The 24,622-nt window shown below is 35.2% G+C and overlaps 1 protein-coding gene across 7 annotated transcripts in view; it reads left to right on the top strand.

The window, feature by feature from the left end:
• Positions 1 to 24,622, top strand: part of LOC137249768 (zinc finger protein 34-like) — a 155,392-nt gene that overhangs the window by 54,596 nt on the left and 76,174 nt on the right. For 2 of the 7 annotated variants that reach the window (XM_067781654.1, XM_067781651.1), the window contains exon 5: positions 10,378 to 13,486. The exons of 4 other annotated variants lie outside the window; for them this stretch is intronic. In XM_067781654.1, coding sequence (XP_067637755.1) covers positions 10,378 to 10,381 — 4 coding nt within the window. In that variant the 3' untranslated portion in view covers positions 10,382 to 13,486. Of the gene's footprint in view, positions 1 to 3,822; positions 4,387 to 10,377; positions 13,487 to 24,622 lie in introns of those variants that run through there. One more of the 7 variants, XM_067781652.1, reaches the window with a different exon arrangement.

Here is a 24,622-nt window from a genome sequence, read left to right as displayed (position 1 = left end):
AAATAAAATGACCCAAGGCATGTTTTCAAATTGTCCTCAAGTTGTTAAAAAAAGCAAATTACCCAAAAAAAGTGCCGATTTAAAAAAAAGAAAGAATAAACGAAATCAGTGATGCAAAATCCTTTAGTAGGTTCTAGGGGCATAAACACCCCTTAGAAATGATTCTTACCTCATACTTAAGTTGAGGATATTTGTACGTATGAGAAGGTTTGAAAAATCACTTGGGCTTGCATTCAAACAACTGTTGTTTATTTGTGAAACTATACAATAGCGTCTGAAATGTTAATTTTGATTTTCACACTTCATCCTTCAACACCCAAGTATCCCGTTTTGACATTTCCTAAAGTTGGGGGCCCTATCCAAAACTAGTACCTTGGAGTGAATAATATTGATTATAGCCTGTCAACCAAGTTTAAATATCACCTACACGTTACGGCTCCTTTTACAAATGTGAATACGTAGGATCATATAGTTATCAGGTTTTTTGTCCTTCGCAAGAACACTCAAAGTGGTGAAGCAAAAGCTTTCCCAAGACAGTCGAACTAATAACCGTGTATGCTACTACCCCAACGGTAGTGGACAGTCGAACTGGTCTGAAAACTTAACTACGCGGCCATCCACAATGAGCTCTTATATCATAAAGCCGGAAAACAGCAGTTACCATCTTTCAACTTAAAATCGGTCGACTTTCATTCTAAAATATCGTTTTTATTTAAGGAAGACTATTGAAATCAATGTTGTGAACATAAACGTCTACAAACTTTAGCCTACATTTTAAAAATTTTATCCAGAGTCCTTGTAAAATTTTAATCATGTAGATGCACCGAAGATTATACGATTTTCACCCATGAGTTACGCAATGACATCCACTTAGACTGCTTATGATTTCGAGGCCGGCATCCTTGGCCGAATAATCACTCCCTAACGTGTTTCAAGGTGTTTCTCTGGTGTAGCTCGGCAGCATAGCGCGACAAAAACATACGTTAGAAAGTCTTCGGAGCTACACCTAGAGCTTCTAGGAAACTGACGTCGACGAAGGTACATATGATTTCGAAGCCGCAGTCCTATAGCTTCTGTGATGGCATATGGTGTGAGGGTCAGGAGGCGTGGTAGCGACTGGTGGTCGGGATTGCTACTGTTCGCACATCGGGAATTGTAGCTCTTAATCATCGGGGATGGTAGCTCGAAAAAACTGGATTCGCCCGTGCCACGAGAGTCATGAGTATTAATAGACCATTAATAGCAACCGTACGTCACCTTTGTGCGTGACCGCCAAACAGCCACAAATGATTTAAAGAAATTGTGTTCGCGACGATTATTAGAAGTTAACCCCAGGTGAAACTACGCTTTGCACGAGATACACAGACAAAAGTGTGACCATTTTATGTATCTCTATTTCTCTTCAGCAGACGCAGCAGTACTTACTCCAAAGACCGGTGTTAGATTCGAAGTCTCTGAAGTAGGTGAATTAGGGACAATCCTTCCGCAAGGAGCTACTCCTGAAAATTTTTGAACGGTGTGCGAGATCTTGAGGCAAAACCCCCGATCTTTCCGAAATGGCCAACACATTGATTTCCTTAAATACATACAAACAAATCCTTTCTTAAATATTATTTTTTTAAATAGAAAAAATCAAGCTCTTTAAAGTAAGAACACCGGCGTATGCCGGCACGCCGTCGCCGCCGGTATATAATAGAGTATACACCGCCGCCGCCGATAAAGTGATCGGCGTAAACCTCTAATTCAAACCCTGACTATAACCCCCTCATTCAAGTCCTTCTAATATTTGGATGATCTACCGCAGGGTTTAAATAAGGAAAATAGAAATACTAATCGTAAACGACTTGAAGATTCAAATGAGTACTCCTCCTTTTTTATGACTATCGATCCACTTTCAAAAGTTCCTCACAATTCTTCTGTACCTAACATTTCCTCTAGTACTTTGACTTCAAACCGAATTTCGAATATTCCTTCTCTCCAAATAACTGAATTTATCGATTTGGCTTCACCTAGTAAAAAATAAATAAATAAATGTAAGGCGCGATAACCTCCGAAGAGATTTTAGGCCCAGCTTCTCTTCCAATTTGCGTCGTGCTCCTTTTTAAGTTTTCTTACAAATTGGCGGGACGGGACCTACTGGTTTTATGCCGACTCCGAACGGCATCTGCAAGGCAGATGAGTTTTCACTGAGAGCTTTTCATGGCAGAAATACACTCGGTAGTGCTTGCCAAACACTGCCGAGGGGCGACCCCGCTTAGAAAAATTTTCTTCTAATTGAAAAATCTTGTTTCTAAAATTTTGATGTTGCTTTGCCCGGGGTGTGAACCCAGGATCTTCGGTGTGGTAGGCGGAGCACGCTATCATCACACCACGGCGGCTTCACCTAATACTCTATCCAAATACCTAGGAAGCTGGTTGGAGTACCACAAAAAAAGCAATGTTTTCTGAAGTATTACATAGCTTCTAAAATTAAAGCAGAGGACACATAACAATTAGAAAATTTAATTTCAACCTACCGCGAAATGTTTCCTCTTTTAGAATTGATGTAAGCCCAAAAGATTAAAAACCACTTTTAAATTTCTCGTTTTAGCTGTCTGGAGCTTTTGCCCGCGAATTTGAATGCAGGCCAAACCCGAACTCCAGTAATAAAGCCTCAGTTCCTCGCCAGAACGCCGAGTCAAAAAACTAAGTTTGAAATCTGACCTAATTGTGTATTACGAAAATGCAAGAGGCCTAAATACAAAACTAACTGATCTTTATCATTGTGACTATAAGATAATTTCCTTCACACAAACGTGGTTAAAACCAAACATTTCTGAAAGTTTTTCTAGCTATTACCAAGTATTCAGAAATGATCCCCCAGACAAAATCGGAGGTGGTGTTCTACTGTTGGTGTTGTAGCGATAAGGACACTCTCCGAAGGCCTTGGGGAGTTATCCATGTTGATGGTCCTTTGCCGGATGCACATGAACTCATATCTCTGCTTAAAACTATTAATTTGATGATGAAACCTTGTGACTTATTATTGTATTGGGGGACTTGAACCTTCCTCACGTTTATTGGAGTATCCTTAGTAGAAGCATCTTTCCAGTTTCATCCAAAATAGGATATAACGATTTTCTGGACGATATGACCGATCTCTGCCTTAACTAGATTAATCTTATTCCTAACAAATTTGGAAGAATTTTAGATTTAGCATACGTTGACGACACATCTAAATTTTCTTTGAACCGTTGTGATCCTCTGGTCTTATGAGAAGACCCCTAGATACCATCCTTCTTTAGAGACAGTTTACGAAATTATAAAAAACCTTAAAGACTGCGCTCCTAATCTGTGTGCTTCAGATTTTGGGTTTAACTTCAATTTTTCCAATTTCAACTTAAAAAAACTAAACCGTGAACTATCTAAATTCACGTAGTAGAGATATAGAACCAAACGTCACGTCTCGCACTTTAATAATACCATTTAAGGCATATTTGAGAAGTAAATCTGCCTATGTTGAAACAACCCATAGCAATAGTGTTAACTTTTATAGTGCATGAAAAGAACATAAATGGCTACCCCGTGTATCAGCTGATTCTCACAAGCGCGTTGTCAATAATAATAACAATTCATTAGAAATTATTGCCTTCATTTAAATTATCTTCGCTAAAAACTTGTGAAGTTACGAAAATAAATTGTCACGATCACGTACACTGCCACACCGTCATTTTATGCAGGGTAAAAGTGTAATGCATTGTGGATAGGACAAGTGTGATAACTTCTACATAGACCTGCTTTTTAATTGCTTATCGCTGTCTCATTCTGTATCTCTTTCTATAGCCTGCTGAAGATAGCCGGCCCTATGCGCCGCCATATTGAACACCTTGTCAAAACGCTGCCAAAACGCTAAAAAGAAGCCATATTGAACATCCTGTCAGGCAGTGGTCGGATAAGATATTTCGCAAGTAAAAACTGCAATATAACAAATGAATACGACACAAAATATGTTAGCAAGTATTTGTATTGTATAGGGAGAATGTTTATACCAGTGCTTCGCGAAATTTTGTATGTGAATGAGTAAGGTGAAATAAACTTCAATTGCCCAGTCTGAAGTTCCTTCATATTTACAAACGCAACATCTTGGTTGATTGTGGCGATATTATTGGAATGTATAAGCTTGTGTTAAACGCATCTATATGAAAAATGTCATTGTGCCGCGGCCTTGAACTAAAGAGAATAAAAATACGTGTGAATTGAGTGTGCACAATTGTTCTACTATTTGCGGACGTCTGGAATAGAGCAAATTATATTTACAACCCTTGCGCAGCGTACAAAAAGCGTAACAGTTTTGCCAGAAAAGAAAACCCTATAAAATACTTGAAGCTTTAAAAAATAAAAAATAAACGTCCATTTAAGTTATACAAAAAATCAGATTTAAGCAAAGACTAATTGCAAAATTCAATTTTACCGCAGAAGTATTTTGAACTGAATAAAAAGTGTTATAACTTACGAGCCGGACCTGTGCGCATCTTGCGCAATAAATGTAAAAGTCTCTTATCAAATATCAACAGAAATCAGCTGTTCTATCAATCAATTAAAACTTACAGCTTACACTGCAATCTGGCGAATGATAGCAAATGCCGGTAATGCAGTGCAAATATTCACAATAGTGCCATAGTACAAATAGATTTCTTTGTGTGCTCACAATCGTTAATTTTTAACAAATTATTTTAATAAAATTAGCTAAACAAGAGCACTACGACCAATATTGCCCAAAGCTCGCTAATAGCCCGAATCTCCATCTTTACAACCAAAACTTTATAGATTTGGATTCCCAATAAAACGGAAAAAGGGACCTGTACATAAAATCAGCAATCAGAAATAATATAAATGATAAGGCTTATTTATATCTGTAAGACGAAAAATAATATTATCCGCAAAACAAAGTCTTTTTATAGTTTCGTTAACTCCAAACGCAACGTAAAAAGGGTTCCCTTGACTTATGAAATACCGACATTTTATATCTAACGATAATCAAGACATTGCAATTTCTTTGCAGAATTTTTAAATCTTATTATTTATAAAATTAATTGCTCAGTCACACAATTATCCCTATCAATTGCGTTCCAACTTAATCACCACTCCAACTAAATCTCATGAAGATATCTCAAAACCTTAAAGGAATCTTCCCACATGTTTAAAAAAATGCTCAGACTAATTGCCCCTATTACCTTTTACAACTCAGCTCTGTTTCAGTTGAAATTTTGCAATTTGGTATTACAGATTACAACTCAACCTGTCAAAAAAAATGTCGGTTGAAGTTGTCTAGTCTAACAACTTTTTGTGGCATTACCGTTTGCAACTTTGTGTTGGTGTAGTTGTCAAAGACATCAAAATCTGACAACTGATTACTACCAGTTGCCTCAGAAAAATTTGAAGTTGTTTGGAAAAATATAAAAAAATTGAAAGCGGGTAATTAAACCATTTAAAATTAATTTAAACAAATTTTATAATAGACAATTGTATACACATTTATTGAAAAAAACAAGGTTTCAACGAAGGATTATATTGAAAAACTTATACGACCTTATGGAGTGACATCCAGAAGATGGACGAGGCAAGCCGCAGTTCGGATGCAGCCAAAATAGGTGAAATTATGCGAACGTGAGTCCCATCGATACTACCCACTACTGCTGGAAATTCTATTTTGCTCCTCTGCAGTCATTTGGGTTTTAATCCACTTCGCACAAATATGCTCCTCAATAATATCTAAAACCTATATAAAAAATGTGGATGTTTTCTAGTCCAACACTTAAATCATTTCCACAGCATTTTTGATAGCTGCCGTCAGCAATTAATCAGAATGCAGCGCATAATTTTAAAATAGGGATACAGCCGTCCCTAGAATGCGTTTGCGGGAAACAACATGTTTCCTTACTTAACCGAAAATAATTTAGAAATCTGCGAAATAACTTCATTAGAAGCTCATAATTTGTCACTAAAACGTTTTCTTACGTCGTGCTTGGTAGTACCAAGGGATTGGAGTGATCACGCGTATTGTTTCCCTATTCGCGACATGTTGTTGTTGTTGTAGCGATTAGTTACTCCCCGAAGGCTTTTGGGAGTGTTATCGATGTGATGGTCCTTTGTCGGATACAGATCCGATACGCTCCGGTAACACAGCACCATTAAGGTGCTGGCCCGACCATCTCGGGAACGATTTATATGGCCACATTAAACCTTCAGGCCATCCCTCCCTCCCCACCCCCAAGTTCCATGAGGAGCTTGGGGTCGCCAGAGCCTCGTCTGTTAGTGAAACGGGATTCGCCGCTCGAAGGTGAGGTTGACAATTGGGTTGGAGAAGCTATATATTGCGCTACACAACCCATTGAATCCCTTGAAACATGTCAATTTTGTCACCAACATTTTCGTCGTTATAAAATAAATCTATGCTAATATCCATTTTGCTATTAATAAAAAAAATCATTTGCAAATGCTTAAATTTTAGCCACAAATTGATCAGCTGTTCATTTATCTGTCAAATAATCAGTCTTTTAGGTTGGCAACATCAACTCAACTTCAACTGAAATAAGTTGTAATTCGTAATACCAAACAAGAGTTCAGTTGTCTGAATGTTGAGTTGTTTTGATTACAACACAACTAAGTTGAGTTGTAAACCGTAATAGTGGCATATATTTATAACTACCCTGCTAGACAGAGCTGACGGAAACTCCAACACATTAACAGAATTTTTGAGATCACTAATACACTCGCATACATTTTTCCTGTTATTCCCATGAAAACCATGGTATGTATGTGTATGCATACACGTATACAAAATGTTTACATCAAGTCGCTTCTAACAACCTGATAGAAACTTTGCTTTACGCTGTGATGTAAATTTTCATCAGCCATTGATGCCTCAAATGACTGATAGCTGTCTAGCAGGGTATTCACACAAAAAAATTTAGCCTAAGCACCAAAATAGCAACGTTGAATTCTAGTGAAGTTTAACTGGAGCCATAAGCCCGGTTTTTCAGTGCGAGTTTGAACTGACGGTATATATGTTTAAAATAGTAAGTATATTAATGCAAAATACAGAGAAAATTTATCTGCCTTGCAAATGCCGCTCGAAGTCGGCATAAAACATGTAGGTCCCTGTTTTGTAGGAAAAATTAAAAGGAGCACGATGCAAATTGGAATAGGAGTTCGGCTGAAAACATTTTTTTTTTTGAGGTTATCGTGCCTTGCATTTGTTTATTTTTAACCTGTATCCAAAATTTGTTTAGCAGGATTAGGAACTAAGAATTATGGGGAGACAGGAAATATCTCAAGGACATGAAGAAGAGCAAAAGATACGTATTAAGTTACACTTCCTTATCCAGAGGCAACCCTGACATACGCAATATATGTATTGCATGTAATTGTGTCCCCACAGGACATAAACCATCTTACCTAACCTGAGATACGACTTTATTAACGACTTCGCGCGATACGGCCTTATTAACAGAATGTATGATATGCGTCCTTGTTAACAAAACTTTTAAGTTACGACCTTTCTATTAGGATAGGTCGCCATATTTTGAATATCATCGTGAAACCAAATCCGATGACGGGCGAAGCACTGCACCAATGAAAGGAAGAGGAAGAAAAGAGCATTTTCAAAGACCATATAGGAATAAAGGACTACTCTACTATTAGGTCAATATCATTGGTTACGAAAGCTATGGGGAATATTGTAAACTAAGGGATCAGGTAAAAATATGCGTAGAGAATACAACTTGGGCAGGATTCCTTTTCATAGTAATCCAGAGTGCATTCGAATGAAGAGATTTGGTGATTTATGCTTTCTTCGAAAACACAGTTCACAATAGTTGCATTTGGAAATCCCGTGAAGGTGCTGTCCTGGCCAACTCCGCTTCTCATAGTAATCCAATAGGCAGCCAGGCGCACTCAGCTTAACACAGGAGAGCTTCAGCAGAAGCAACGTAATTTAGTCACACTCAAGACCTACATGCACAAACTGTCTACGTATGTATATGAATTGTACACTCAAGCCTCTATCGACAGACGGCTAAGACCGCGGTAATTCTTTACTTTAGCTAAAAACTGGACCAAACAATATTTCCAAAAAAACGAAAAATGGTGGTATCCATAGTATTTTTGCGCAGAACACCTGTCCGCATTGGCGGCCTTCGGCCGTACCGTTGTTTTTTTTGTGGGTACGACAAAATCATCAAAGCTACAACAACCGCATGCAAATTTTCAATTTTGTTTGCAAATATCTCTCGTTCGTTGTCCTGTGTCCAAGGTGCGTCTTTCGAGACCCTATATTTTGGGAGATTTTTAGCAGTTGTGAGATAAAGTAAAGAATTACAAAAACCACAAGTCGCACACTTTCCAAAAAAGATATATTTGAGAAAATGTCTTAGATTGTCTTAGATGTGGAAAGCAATGCAGTGCCCGTGCAAGAAGCAGGTGCACATAGAGACGGCAATTATTAAAAATTGCATTTTAATTTATAAGTTACAGGATATTTTGCAGCAAAATTATTTATTTTTTCAGCGGGTGTTAATTAAGGTTAGGTTTGGTTGAACTCTCACATAGACTGAATGAGTCCATAGTGTTACCAGAAGTTTATTTTAACGACCAAACTGAAAACCCTTACCAAAAACCAGGACCTACATATGTTATAAAATAACTCCGTCCTCTTGGCAAATATTAGAAAAGGTTACTCCCCGAAGGCTTTGGGGAGTGTTATCGTTGTGATGGTCCTTTGCCGGATACAGATCCGGTACGCTCCGGTAACACAGCACCATTAAGGTGCTAGCACGACCATCTCGGGAACGATTTATATGGCCACATTAAACCTTCAGGCCATCCCTCCCTCCCCACCCCCAAGTTCCATGAGGAGCTTGGGGTCGCCAGAGCCTAGTCTGTTAGTGAAACAGGATTCGCCGCGGATAGGTGAGCTTGACAATTGGGTTTGGTGAAGCTATATATTGCGCTGGCAACCTGAAGGGTTGCGCTACACAGCCCCTGAATCTGGTATTTTAGTCGCATCCTCCCACAGGCTGATCTACCGTGGGTATATTCTGACCCCCTAACCCGCTGGGAGCGAACCCGAACTTTCTACATCTGCTATCACTGACCAAGCCTAATTTAAAGGCATGTGAAGCCAGAAGGCAGTGTGCAGACAGAATACCCGTCATGAGTATACAGTCCTCTCTTTTTAATGATAGAAGCAACTTTGTTAGTTTAAGGTTGTAAGACCTACACATATTCTTCGACACTTTACAGCCCCGCGCTTGAACCCACGGCTTTCCCGTTTGGTCGACAATGTGCACCTCCCGCTTTCTTTTAATCTCCCCCAATCTGTACCCAATTAACAAAATTTCCCTGAAAATCAAAACTATAGTACTATTAAAGAAAAATATAACAATTAATTTTTTTGGAATGCCAAAAGTACAGGGTAACATAGTGCTACATGGATAACCATTGTGGATAAGACAAGTGTTATAACTTCTGCGTAGACATACAAATTGTAAATAGAACCGATCACCTGATTTTTAATGGACTATCGTGGTCCCATTCTCTATATCTTTCTATCACCCGCTGAACATAACCGGCACTATGCGTCGCCATATTGAACAACCTGTCAGGCAATTGACGGATAAGATATCACACTTGTTTTATCCACAATGTGGGTAACCTTTTATGATTAAACCGTGCATATAACTTTAATTTTGCGACAAATTTCTCAGAACTTGCAGTGCCCACTAAAATTGCAATAATTTTCGAAACCAAATAAAATACGAAAGATTTTTTATTAGTTGAGATAGAAGCACGAGATGTCTTAATATGTTTAACTATCAGGTAGTTAATACGGTCACCGACAACTGCTTTAAACGGTTTTCTTATACCATGTCTTCATGATCTTCATGCTGCTGTTTACGAAGTCAACATCTGTAAGAAATGTTTTGGAGACACTGCCAACAGCACCATGCTATATTAAAAACCTAGTCACCACACCAAACACAACATCAGCCATCGTGCACTGATCAATGCGGTACCAACGCATCGAGTCCCAGGAATTCCGTTCCCGAATCCCGGGATTTCGGGGTGACATTTATTAGAATCCCGCGATTTCGAGATCTCAATTTGCAATAATTTAAATAACTTTACTTGGTGAATGGTATTCCTGTTTTTATTTAAAGGGGGTGCTGACATTGTTCAATTTCTATTGCAGGACAAAATTTATAATAAAAAGTTGAGCCACCCGTTTACCTTGATCGATTATTTTGAAAGAATGAAGTGTTACTAAAAAGAAAGAAAAAAAAATATTTCAACTAAATATTTTCATAAAATTTTTAAATGTTTCCCTATTTATGGCAGATAAACGAGAAAAACCTATCGTCACTCCAGCATCATATGCGCTAAAGGCTGCAGGCAACATAAACGAAGGCGATAAAGATGAAAAATGTTTCCAGTGCTCCGTCGACAGCACATTAATTTCAAACTATATTTGTTTACATCTTACTATGTAAAAACATAGGCTGTGGAATCGACACGAGAACCAGGCTATAACCATTTAAAAATAAACGTGCGCGCTGCAAGGAACAGTAAATTGTATATACAGTGGCTCACATCTTATTTCTCTCTCTTCGGCCATAACGGTTTTTGGATTTTTAAAAAAATTTTAAAATCAGTCTTAAACTTTGTGGAAATACCAAACCAAAGGAAACATAACCAAAATATCGTTAGCTTAATGTGAAAATGTGCTAAGTCAACTTTTACGAATTGTACAGGAGACGAAAAAAATGAATAACTTTTGAAATAACCTTCTATTTTCAAAACTGTGAATCAGGATACCTTAATTGCAATGCTTTTGAGTGTAGAAGCTTTGAAAAAGATAAATAAAAGGCATGTATGCCAACCCAGCAGCTATTTTATGACTTAGCACAATTTCCGCACTCTTAACAAATTTTTTCTCCTGACTTAGCACTTTTTACTCAATATGTTTTCCCATCGCTCCTCACCTTTAATGATTGAAATAAAACACTAAAACTATATATTTCACAAAAAATACTATTTATTTGTCAAACTATTTCTAACGGACTCTTTTTCCGGATGGTGCGCAGACAATAATTTATATTGAAATTCAAACAAATGCTGTGTTGTGTCTTATTCCAAAAAGACAACTGCCACATACTTTATCTACAAACTAAATACTAAATCTCTTAATCGTTGTCAAGAGAGTAAAGACTTGAGTGTAATTTTTAACTTCAAACTCTCTTTTTCTAGTGCCATTGACTTCGTTGTTTCAAAATTTGTTGCAATGGCTGGGTTTAGTAGACGTAACACCAGTGAATTTAAGAAGCCTATGACGTTGAAGGCACTTTTTATATCCTTGGTCAGAAGTCGTCTTGAATATTGCTCAATAACATGGAATCCTTTCTATGAATCTAACTCCTATAAAATTTAGAGCGTTTAACAATTTTTTACAAAAATTGCTTTACGTATGCTTCACTGGCCAGACGGCCTCCCATCGTATACCAGCAGGTGCAAATTGCTTGGTCTTCAGGCTTTGCATTACAGAAGAACTTTTATCTCACTCATGCTTGCCTATAATGTAAGAAACTTTAGCACGAATTGCTCTGATTTATCTACTATGTTCATTCCATATATTCCACTGCGTGATCTTCGGCATAATAGATTATTTATCTAAATAACTAATAAAAGGAATTATGCTATGAATGAACCTATAACTAGGACTATATATCTAGCAAATCGATTAAGTAGTTTTCTTAATTTTAATAACAGCTTATATAAGTTTAAGCTTGAATTGTTTTCTATTTTTAACTAGTCTGTAACAAAGCATGTAGTTATCGACATGTAAGAATTGAAAAAGATTATGGTCAACGCAAAGCATTTATCAAACACCTCAATTGGGTGAATCCAATTTCAAGGGGTTGTGTAGGCAACCCTCTCAAGGGGTTTCCAGCACAATATATAAAATTGGCAAACTTCTTTAAAAAATACAACATTAACACAGCATTCAAAACATCGAACAATCTAGAACGAAAACTTAGAACTAACATTAAATCAGAGGGTCCGTTTAGCAGCCACGGCGTATACAAGCTTACCTGCGGATGCCAGCATAGTTACATAGGACAAACAGGACGGCAAATAAGAACGAGGTTCAGAGAACTTATTAGAGATTACAACAAAAAAACACGGAATCCAAACATTATACCCGAGTCTAACTTCGCGAATCACATGGTCGAGAATGAATGTTCCCCAGCAAACATCAATAAAACAGTTAGGGTTCTTCACATACAGGAAAAGGGCCGACGTCTCAACGTACTCGAAAACGTGGAAATCTACAAACAGAAAACATTCGACGGTAGAATAATAAACGAACAGATAAACACAATTTCTGACACAATATTCGAGCCTTTAAAACTTGTTTACAGGAAACAACTTAATCACACAGGTACAACAGACAAACACACAACAACAAATAAACACAAAACAATTAACACACCAAAACAAAAAACCGACAAAGAAGGTCAAACGACTAAAATCACAGATTTCTACCTACCCCAGTCAGCCACACAAATCGATTAGTAAACCACCCTCGGTTCTGAATGAGCACACAGCACATACACATAACTAAATATACACAAGCATCAATTTGACAATACCTGCTCATATACCTACGAACTATAAATACAGGACAAACGACAACAACAGATCAGAACGAAAATCGACACTGACGATGGCACAACGCCGAAACCGGTTTGTCTCAAAACCAAATTTGACAAGGGATGACGGAAAATCGTTCCAATATACAACACAATATATAGCTTCTCCAACCCAATTGCCAACCTACCTACCCGTGGCGAATTCTATTACATTGACAGCCGAGGCTCTGGCAACCCCAAGTTCCTCATGGAACTAGGGGGTGGAGAGGACGGGATGGCCTAGAAGGTTTAATGTGGTCATATAAATCGTTCCCGAAATGGTCGGACTAGTACCTTAATAGTACTTTGTTACCGGAACATATCGGATCTATATGCGGCAAAGGACCATCAACATCGGCCCAAAGCCTTCGGGCAGTGCCTTTATCTTTAATACAACAACAACAACAAAGCATGTACTTTTAGACTGAATGAGTTAAATATGTAAATAAAATGCGCGCACAAAGAAATGACTAGTAATTCAGATTGATATTACTGACTGTTTGACTTAGCACATTTTTTTGAACAGTTGACGATTTAGCACATTTACACATCACTGCAAACAGCACGTAAAAATTTAAAATTAAAATATTTTTTTCTTGTGATCGATGTATTTTGAATTCAGTTTTAAAACTGCATTAAAATACAATTTTTCAAAAAAAAGTGACTTAGCACATTTTCACATTAAGCTAACGATATGTGTTGGTTTGTCATTTTTCACTTTTTTTAAATGCCAAATAAATAAAAATGTATGATATTAATGGAGTTTTTTTTTTTTGAGATTTGATATAATGGCTGGAAAGTTTGATCCCACTGGCAGTTAATTCTTCAAACTTGACAAATAATTCAAAAATATTATTGTAGAATTAGTTCTTGACAAAAATTCCAATCTTGATATGTTTCGAATAATCTTGTAAATTTAAAAATGTTCTTGTGTTCTTATATTAGTTATAGAAATAGTTCCTGACGAAAATTGCAAGCTCGATATTCTTCTTGTAAATCTTCTTCCTTGTTTTTATATCCAGGGGAAGTTGGCCCTTCAATTTTTTTTTACTTATATATATGTACATATCAGGCATGCTTAACCAACGAAACGATATCATTTCGTTACTATAATCAACGTTAATAAACGAAACGATATATATATTTAATTATTTACAAAAAACAAAAAAAAAATCGGATAAATGAAAAGAAACAGGTGGATACGACAAAGGAAAGATAACATTTTATAAATTCCTCAACAAGTTAAAAAAGAATAATACTATCATTTATTAAAAATCAATTTTTGCTTCATTAAAGAAGTTAACCAATTGAGTTACTTTGGTAAGATTCATATTGTGACGAATATTAGCAACATTAAGGCATACTATCATCCCTAAGCCGATACTAAGCAGTCATTGTATCTACATAAACAAATCAGTCATTATGTCTACACATAAGTACATACATACATGAAGCGGAGAGATATGCACAAACACATGTATATATCTGAGATACTCACAAAAGTATGCAATCATCAACAAAGTAGTTCTCACATATACACATGCTTATATCTGAGATACTCAACAAAGTATGCAATCATCGGTCGAAGTATCACTCACATATACACGCGCATATGAGAAGCTATAAACGTGCATCTGTAATGTATAGTTGGTAAACAAGTAGTAAGCTCTAGAAGAAGAAACGCCTAGAAGTATGCGAACGATGAAACCGAAAAGTATAAAAGCAGCACAAGCTGAGGTATGAGCAATCAGTTTGATTGAAGCACGCTATTGATTGCGAAGTATAAGTGTTATTGTGAAGTATTTTCAAAGTAGTCTAATAAAGACCATTTTGCATTATTGAATATTGGAGTTATTTATTCAACAGTTTAGCGATACGAACGTTAGTAGAAGGTTGTAAATAAGCGGAATTTCAGTAAATTCGTTACAATATTAATAAAAATATTATTAAAGAAAAATTATTAATAAAAAGATCATATGAACTTCTAATCTCATTCAAAAAACGACAAACAAAAGTCTTATGATATACATCATCAATCAAACCACACCTACAATAAGGAGAACTGAAAACTCAAATTTTGTGTAGATATGATTTATCATATGTGTGACCAGTTAAAATTCGGTTAATTCTTTTAATATCATAAGGAGACATACTAATTTTACGAAACCAACAAAAGTCTTTCCTTATATTAAAAATTGAAGCAAACAAATTTGGGAGATCCTTTGAATAATTTAAAAAATTTGAATAAAAACATCAAAAATCATATTTCTTAACATTTTTTTAACCTCATCAACAGTGAATTTAACATTTTTAAAAACATCGTCATAAATAGCCTTTTTAGCTAATTCATCAGCTTTCTCATTACCATAAATGCCAACATGACTAGGTGTCCAAATAATATGTATGTTATCAAAATTACTATCAATAACACAGGCCGACAAGAAATTTGACCATAAACCAGACCATACTTTCCTAAAGGTTTTCGATGCGCTGAATTCAAATCTGGACGCAGGATTGCTCTATCACTTCAGGATTTTGAGATATCCTAACCTAAATGTGCAAAAAACACCGTTTTTGCCTATTTTTGAGGTTATATATAAACGACAGATTTTTTTTTAAAGCACACATAGCATCTTAAAGAAGACGTCTTTCTCTTACGAATGGCGTTGAGTTTGCTCAAATATCTTTTTTTTCGCTAAGATAGAGCAATTTAAAGTTTATAAATTTGCTAATTTTCCTATAGCTGAAAAACCACTGAATTAACGTAGGTATGATGCTGTAAAGTGGCATTTCGATGCCACTTAATTTTGGGCATACAGCTCCTCGCGCGCCCACACACGCAAAATAAATAAACACCGCACTTGCTTTAATTTTAGTTACTTTTTTATTAAAGTTCTCTTATGTTTGTTTGTTAAGTTGCTTTAAGTTTTATTTGCACAATAAATGTTTAGTTTTAATAAACCTAGTCCTTAGTTATTTTATTCTTAGTTTTATTAACTACGCCGTTCTTTCTCGCGTGTATTGCGGCAGCCGGTTCACTTCAAACTCTGCCCAAAAACTCAAAACTGCTGACGCTTCAAAGCAGCCCTGCCGCTATGCCAAAAGTGCATAGCGGTAAAATCGCATGATGCAGTGGCGTGATAGAGTCGAGTAACGGAAGATTCAGCCAATCAGAATTCTCTCCGTCATTCGACTCTCTCACCCAGTAACACCAAGTACATACATGCATGGTTGCATGTGGGGGTGATGCCAGCTATTTTAGTTTTTAGTTTTATTTTAGTTTTTAGTTGGCTGGCACTACATGACGCTACATCATCCCCCTTTGGAAAAGAAGAATTTGGCAAGGTGATCAGTCTTGCCACATTCTTCTTTAGGCTTTACTAGGGTTAAGATATAAATTTATAAGAAAATGAAATATGTAAAAAATAATGTTTTTAGTTTGAAGTGAACCGTTACTATTTATATGCTTATTATTAAATTGAGTAAATATATATTTATTAAGTATTTCAATCTAACATATGAATTTTGTACATTAGGCCGTATTAAGAATTAACATTAATAGTTTGTTTAGTTTGGCCTTCATTGGCGTGTTCTTAAAGTAGGTTTATATTTAAAGATTATTTTCGGCTATCAATTTAATTAATTTTTTGTATACGATTTTTGTGTACAATTTTTTCAATTTTATTAATTTCATCAAAAATTTTTACATTTGGTCCATCGATATTCTTTATTATGTAGGGACCTTGATATATATTTCTATGTTTATTTCTCGGTTCTGTTTCCACTAAAACCCTATCATTAATTTTAATTTCTAAAGGCTTAGCCGTTTTATCGTATAATTCTTTATTTCTAATTTTATGTTTATTAATCAAATTTCTTGCCATTTTATGAGATTTTTGCATTCTATATTTTAGTTCTTTTGTATAATTTTCTACATTATAGATCGGATCGATTTGTTCCTTTTGTAATTCATGTGGCATTGTAGATTTTCTGCCAAATATTAATTCGAAAGGAGTAAATTTATTATCAAAAACCGAACTACTTGTAGTATTATGTAAAAATGTAAAATACTTCAAATACGTATCCCAATCTGAATACGTTTCATCTAGATATGCACGTAAATATTCGTTAAAGACTCTATGGTTTCTTTCAACAGTACCAACAGTTTCGTGGTGATAAGCTGTTGAGAAATCATGATTAATTTTTAAAAGTTTTGTTAATTCCGAGAATAATTCATTTTTGTATTCCGTCCCTAAATCGGATCTAATGGCTCTCATTGTACCATATGTTAATATAAAGGTTTCAAAAATAGCACATGCGATAGTTTTTGCTGATTTATCTGGTACAGCTACTGTTACCAGGTATTTAGAAAAGTCACAAATCATAGTAACAGCGAACTTGTTACCATAGTTTGATTCTGGAAGTGGACCTATTGTATCGATAATCACTATGTCAAATGGTTTACAGGGTGTTGGAGTAAGGACAAGATTTTCTTTTGTTTTTGGTCTCACTTTATTTAAAAGACATTTATTGCAATTTTTCACAAATTTCGCTATATCACGTGTCATGTTTTTCCAGTAATATTTAGTTCTTAATTTGGCATATAACCTTTTTGTTCCGCAATGGCCTCCTAACAGTGGATCTTTGTGATAAATTGTCATAAGTTTTTGTTTCTGTTCATTGTCTGTTACGGTCTCTACAGGGTCCGTCAATATTATTTGTAATGATTTTAAAATTTCATTTCCGCGGATTTTAAAATTCGTAATTGAAAAATTATTGAAAAAGATATCATTTTTTGGCCATTCTAATTGTTTAATATTGTGATTGTCGGCTGCTTTTTCCAGCCTCGAAAGTAACTCATCTAAATTCGTTATTTCGTTAGCAGTCACGATATTAAGTAAATTATATTTTTTATGTTTTAAATGCGCATAAATTTGTAAATTGGAGATCTCCTTATGTTTATTATATTGTATTGTTGATTTTACTCGCGGTATCTTTTTTGAAAAATCGTATGAAAATTTATCATAAACTTGTACTTTATTATCGTTAGAGGTCGTATCATTTAAACTAATTTTTTTCATTTTGTAATTCTTGTTGTTTAGTTTGTAATCGCGTTTTAACGGCTAAAACATGTTTTGTCGAATCTTTAATCTCGTCTATACTTATACGCGAAAGAGCATCAGCCACAACATTCGATTTTCCTTTAATATATTCAATTGTAAAATTGTATTCTGATAAATCTAATCTGATTCTAGAGAGTTTCGAGGAAGGATCTTTCATATTGAATAGATAAACTAATGGTCTATGGTCTGATTTTACCGTGAAATGTGTACCGTAGACATACGGCCGAAAATGTTTTATAGCAAAATGTATTGCTAAAAGTTCTAATTCTATGATTGCCTTTTTCTGTTCGGCTTTATTGAAAGATTTTGATGCAAAGCAAATCGGTAAGTCATTATCTCCATACTTTTGGCTTAATATAGCGCCACAACCACTCTTAGATGCATCTACAGTGATAATAAATTCTTTTGAAAAATCAGGGTATTGTAATAATTGAGGAGACATTAATGATAATCTTAATTTTTCGAAAGCATTTTCGCAAGCATCATCCCAAACAAATTCAACTTTTTTCCGATTTAGACGATTTAAAGGGGCTGCCAGTGACGCAAAGTTAGGTATAAAACGCCTATAATAATTTGCAAATGCAACGAATCGCCTAACAGCGTCTTTGTCTTTTGGCTTAGTGTATTTTTTAATTGCGTCTATTTTTGAGTCATCTGGCAGCAGGCCTTTGGAGGTGCATTTATGGCCTAAAAAAGTTACTTCAGAACGAAGGAAATTGCATTTGTTGGGATTTAACTTTAAATTGAATTTTCTGCAAGTTTCGAAAACTTTTTCTAAATTTTTGAGGTGATGTGTCTCGCTACATCCGATGACGATAACATCGTCAATGTACATAAAAGCTTGATTTGGCGAAATGCCTGAAAATGCTAATGACATCATACGTGAAAAAGAGTTTGGTGCTATATTTAAACCGAAAGGTAAAACTTTCCAACGAAAAGCTCCTCGATCTGTACTGAAAGATGTAACGTCTCTAGAATTAACATGAAGTGGTATTTGGTGAAAACCAGAAAAAAGATCTAAAGTCGAAAAATATTTGGCTCTGCCAAGATTGTCGAGTATGTCGTCTACGCGTGCCAACGGAAATTTGTCTGCGATAAGCTTTTTGTTGACTGCTCTGAAATCAACGCACATACGGTAAGACTTTTGGCCTGTAGGATCCTTTTTCGGCACCAAAATTAAAGGGCTGTTATAATTAGAAAAGCTGGGTTCTATTAAATCATTTCGCATTAAATTTTCGACTTGTTTATTAATTTCTTCACGTTGTGTATATGGTAAACGATAATTTTTTATATAGACTGGATTTTTATCAGTTAAACGTAGCTTTTGTTCGTAAAAGTTATTTAAAGTCATACGATCAGTTTTTAAAGCGAATACATCGGCATATTTTAAGCATAAATCTAGTAATTGTTTTTGAGCATAACCCGGCATTTGATTTTTCAAAATTTTCGTTAATTCCTCTAAGCGTTTTTGATCTTTTGAAGTTTCATTGATTTTGTAGACATTGTAGTTGGTGATATCTTCCGTTACGATATTGCAATTGTTGACATGTTTTACTTCGTCAGTAATATTTAAAATGTTTATAACTGGATTATTTGTGTCAACAATGCACTTTGCCGTAAAAACACCATTACAGATTTCTTGCGAGTCTACAAAAACAGGATTATCGCATTTTGGTAATTTAAATAACCGATAAACTTCACATCTCGGAGGAATAACTAAAGAATCGTTACTTGTGCCGTGTAAAATTGGTATATTTGCGTTATCTAATCCGGTATTAATGGTTATACTATCGCTTGCGTAATTAATAATGCATTTATTAAATTTTAAAAGTCTTTGCCGAGTATTCCGTCTGAAGGTATATTGAAATCGTCGTTAACTACATGTAAAGTATGCGGTATTAAGGATTTATATGCAATTAAGTTGGTTTTTAAGGTTCCTAAAGTTGAAATTGTTTCAGGCGTTACGCCTGTTATGTTTGTTATTTCGTTAGTATTAAAGTTACAATTTTGAGATAAACTTGAAATTTTGATTAAAGAAATATCTGCTTGAGAATCTACTAGAAAAGTACATGGTTTGTAGGAATCGCTACATTGAAGTTCAATAAAATCTGAATAATTAAGGTTCAAGCAGTAGATGGATTTTAATATTTTTGAAGAAGATTCGTTTAATTGTCTAAATCGTGATTCCGATCCCCCAGTGTTCGCTCCTGAGGGTCGTTCACGTTTAAAGCGCGTACATTGGCATTACTTCGTGAATTTGAACGTCTATTATTATTAGCCATATCGTTACTACTACTAGGCTGATTGTTTCTATTAGTGCTATATCTGTCATTATTACCTCTATTAGAATTACTGTACCCGTAACTATTATTGTTGTAATTATTTCTATTTTTATTGTTGAATCTCGCATTTGGATTGTTGTATCTATTATTGAAATTATTACCTCTATAATTTCCTCGAAAACTATTTTGCCAATTACCACGAGTACGGAATGCTAGTACTTGTCTTTCTTTTACCTCATTATTACGTTCGACTATCATTTTTGCAACTACGTCTTTTGAATCACTGAAGGTAGTTGAAGCCAGGATGGATTTGACCAATTCTGAACGAGTGTTCAACCTGCACACATTCACTGTTTGCTCTACGGCCATTTCATGTGCCTTGGCTTGTGTCATACCTTCAATAATCAAAGAACGTTCCAATGCGTCGGATAGTTCTTCAACGCGCTTAGCAAAGTCTGAGTAATTATTATTGATGACATGTAAAGACGCGATTTTACCAGAAACAGCTTTCGAGTTGTCGGGTTTTATTCTATTTCTCAAGGCAGTCTTTATGTCATCGACTGAATTTATTACGGTTGGTAATGCTTCGCGTGCTTTTCCCTCAAGTTTGGATTTCAAAAATGCAATAAAAGTACTATTTAAATTTTCATCTGAGAAGACTTCAATTAATTTTATTTTGTCGATAAAAGATTCTAATGCCAGTGGATCGCCGCTGTAGTTGTCCCTAATAATTGAGGCGCAACTGGTAATGAACACCTTTTTCTGTTCTGAGGTTGCCATGATTGAAATATTGTTATTCGATTGTAAATCTGAAGAATTATTTGTTGAAGGCAAATTAGAAGAATTTGAAGTAGAGTGAGAATTGGAAAAGTCAGTTCCTGACTGAAAATTGGAAGTGCTAGTTAGTAGGTTGTCTGAATTATTAGACGAATTTGCTGAAGGCTGAGTGTTTATAATATTAGTTACTGACTGAAAATTTGAAGTATTATTTTCTGCGATATCTGAGTCATTAAATCCTAAAAAATCTTCTTGACGAGCTAGTGAACACCTTCCTTTAGGGCTTGATTTATCGCTGGAATTGCCCTCAGAATCGGACATGTGTTTGAAACAGGGTAATTTTATTGAAAATTATTTTAAAAGAAAGAAAAAAAATTTTTGTAAATCAGGTAAGAATTTTGTAAATCCGAGTATTATTTGAAAATCCTGTTAATATTTGTCGCGTTTGGTATGAATTTTATAAAATGGTAAGTCTGGTTAAGAAAATTATATAATTTGTTTTTTTTTTTTTTTTTTTTTTTTTTAAACAAAGGAACATCCGGTCTGCGGATTTTCTCTAAATTATAGGCTAGAGAAATGCCTACCCCCCTTCCGTGCCGAACTTAGTCGGACTTACCGACTGTCCCCCATTAGGTTAGCCCCGCTAGCTAACCAATGGACAGGTTGTCCTAAAAAGGACACTTGGTCTGTGGTTTCTCGCCCCCCAGAATGGGCTTTGCAAAAGGAAATAGGCAAGCGTGTTCCGGTTTTATTTATTTTGTAAAAACCGAAACAGGCTGGTATATTTTTTTTCGGACTATTGGAAAAAAATATAAAAAAACCGCACTTGTTTCCACAAGCCTAACCAAAATTTTATTTTTTTTCGAATATACGGCGATGTTTACGTCCACATCGCTTTATATTGAAAGTATGAAAAACGTAGTTTGTATCACGGACGCACTGCTTTCTATCAATCTTCTATTATATTGCGGACGCACCGCTATTAATAAAATCTCCAAACTGTTTCACGAGAACATGTATATATATAATTTCTACAGCAAACGAAACGCTTTGTTTAAAATTGTAGTTAATGAAAATTTTTTTTATTTTTTTTCATATTAAATTCATGTGTTATATAAAGGCAAAAATTTCATTTTATGGCATATCATTATATATGTATTAGTGTATGTAATGTATTAAGACTTTTTTTTTTGTATTGAGGGGATATGTTTCTACGTATTTAAACTGTGAAATGTTACTTGTAAATGTTTACAAAAAATACTATTAATGGTTTGAAAGCATTTGAGAAATATTTGGAAAAAGTTATATTTATTTAATTTTTGAAAACCGCAATCGGTTGATTTTCAGCATTTCTAGGCTACATAAAAATAGTACATAAACCTTTGTATGGCGATTAAAACAAGTATTTGAAAATAAAATACATACTTTGCTCCTTCCCTTGATATTTCGTGGTTCATCTGCAGGTTGACATCTTCACCGGTACCTTTTAATTGTATGGCTAATGGGTGTTCCACGCCTTTCGAAGTGTGATGATAATCTGCCTTTATGTAATTTTCATTTGTTTCCAGGCAAGTGATGAATTTTGGATGATTTTTTTTTTGTTGAAAAATTTTAGAATCCATGTATGTGTTTCGTAGATTTCTTTTAAATGTAAATGTTTATTGTTGCCATTAATTCAGTTTCTTCGCTTTGAAATCTGTTTTGTTTTTTTTTTTTTTTTTTTTTGTGTGATTGTGTAATTTTGAAAATTTTTTTTTTTTTTGCTTTAATTTTTCAGTTTTTGATTTTTTTGTATTATTTCCAGTTTTTTCAATTTCTAGATTTTGTACTTTTTTGTAGATTTTATATATAGTATATATACATATATGTTTTTTTTTTGGGATTATTTTTGTAGTTTTAGTTCAGTTCACCCATATCTTTGTATATTTTGTTGATTTAAGCATATTTTGTGTAATTGTGTAGTTTACAAATTTTTTTTTTGTAGGTTTTGTATTTTTTGAAGATTTTCCTTTTTAACACTTGAGTTCGTTTAAACTGTATTATGTATGTACAATGTCGCACCGTAATTTCGGAGCTCTAAAACGACACCGCAATTTAGGAATTGAAACGTCATTTTTCCCATATTAACGTAGCAAACTCTCACCACCTTCACTTTTATTCGGTGAGAAACCATCACTGTGATAATGTTGATATTTAAAAAAATGTTCAACATATTTTTATGGCAAAAATTATTTTTGGAAATCTTTTGTTTCTGCGATTCGCAATCAATTTACGTTTTTCCACGCCTACTTTTTGGTATTAAACGGTATCAACTCCCTATGGGACTGTACTACGTTAGGCACAATTATTTTCACTGCTACTGTCTTCTGATATCCCGTTTCGTGGATTTTCGGCACCGTCATTCGGTTATTAACGCGAAGCGTAGAAAATTAGTATGTATATTAAAATATGCTGCACTTTGAAATAAAAAGTTTTGGCGATTTTCTTACACAACCGTTTTTATTTTTTCCGAGTTAAAACATGGAAAAGAATCGCATTATTCTAACAAAAAAATTCTTTCGTTGCGAACGCATGTCACGGTCGCCATGTAAAGTGGCATTTCGATGCCACTTAATTTTGGGCATACAGCTCCTCGCGCGCCCACACACGCAAAATAAATAAACACCGCACTTGCTTTAATTTTAGTTACTTTTTTATTAAAGTTCTCTTATGTTTGTTTGTTAAGTTGCTTTAAGTTTTATTTGCACAATAAATGTTTAGTTTTAATAAACCTAGTCCTTAGTTATTTTATTCTTAGTTTTATTAACTACGCCGTTCTTTCTCGCGTGTATTGCGGCAGCCGGTTCACTTCAAACTCTGCCCAAAAACTCAAAACTGCTGACGCTTCAAAGCAGCCCTGCCGCTATGCCAAAAGTGCATAGCGGTAAAATCGCATGATGCAGTGGCGTGATAGAGTCGAGTAACGGAAGATTCAGCCAATCAGAATTCTCTCCGTCATTCGACTCTCTCACCCAGTAACACCAAGTACATACATGCATGGTTGCATGTGGGGGTGATGCCAGCTATTTTAGTTTTTAGTTTTATTTTAGTTTTTAGTTGGCTGGCACTACATGACGCTACAATGCAGTAGAACACATACCTCTTACGATAAGTCTTACGATAATTGCTCAATCTTAGCGAAAAACAAGTAAGGAAGGCTAAGTTCGGGTGTAACCGAACATTACATACTCAGTTGAGAGCTGTGGAGACAAAGTAAGGGAAAATCACCATGTTGTAAAAAGAACCGAGGGTAACCATGGAATGTGTTTGTATGACATGTGTATCAAATGGAAGGTATTAAAGATTATTTTAAAAGGAAGTGGGCCATAGTTCTATAGATGGACGCCATTTAGGGATATCGCCATAAAGGTGGACCAGGCCTGACTCTAGAATTTGTTTGTAAGATATGGGTATCAAATGAAAGGTGTTAATGCGTATTTTAAAAGGGAGTGGGCCTTAGTTCTATAGGTGGACGCCATTTCGAGATATCGCCATAAAGGTGGACCAGGGGTGACTCTAGAATTTATTTCGTACGATACGGGTATCAAATGAAAGGTATTAATGAGTATTTTAAAAGGGCGTGGGCCTAAGTTTTATAGATGGACGCCTTTTAGAGATATCGCCATAAAGATGGACCAGGGGTGACTCTAGAATTTATTTTGTACGATATGGG

Source organism: Eurosta solidaginis, chromosome 4, assembly GCF_040869045.1.
Source record: "Eurosta solidaginis isolate ZX-2024a chromosome 4, ASM4086904v1, whole genome shotgun sequence".
Taxonomy (NCBI): Eukaryota; Metazoa; Arthropoda; class Insecta; order Diptera; family Tephritidae; genus Eurosta; species Eurosta solidaginis.
The sequence above is the reverse complement of the archived record's forward strand: the minus strand, read 5'-3'. Positions and strand labels throughout refer to the sequence as shown.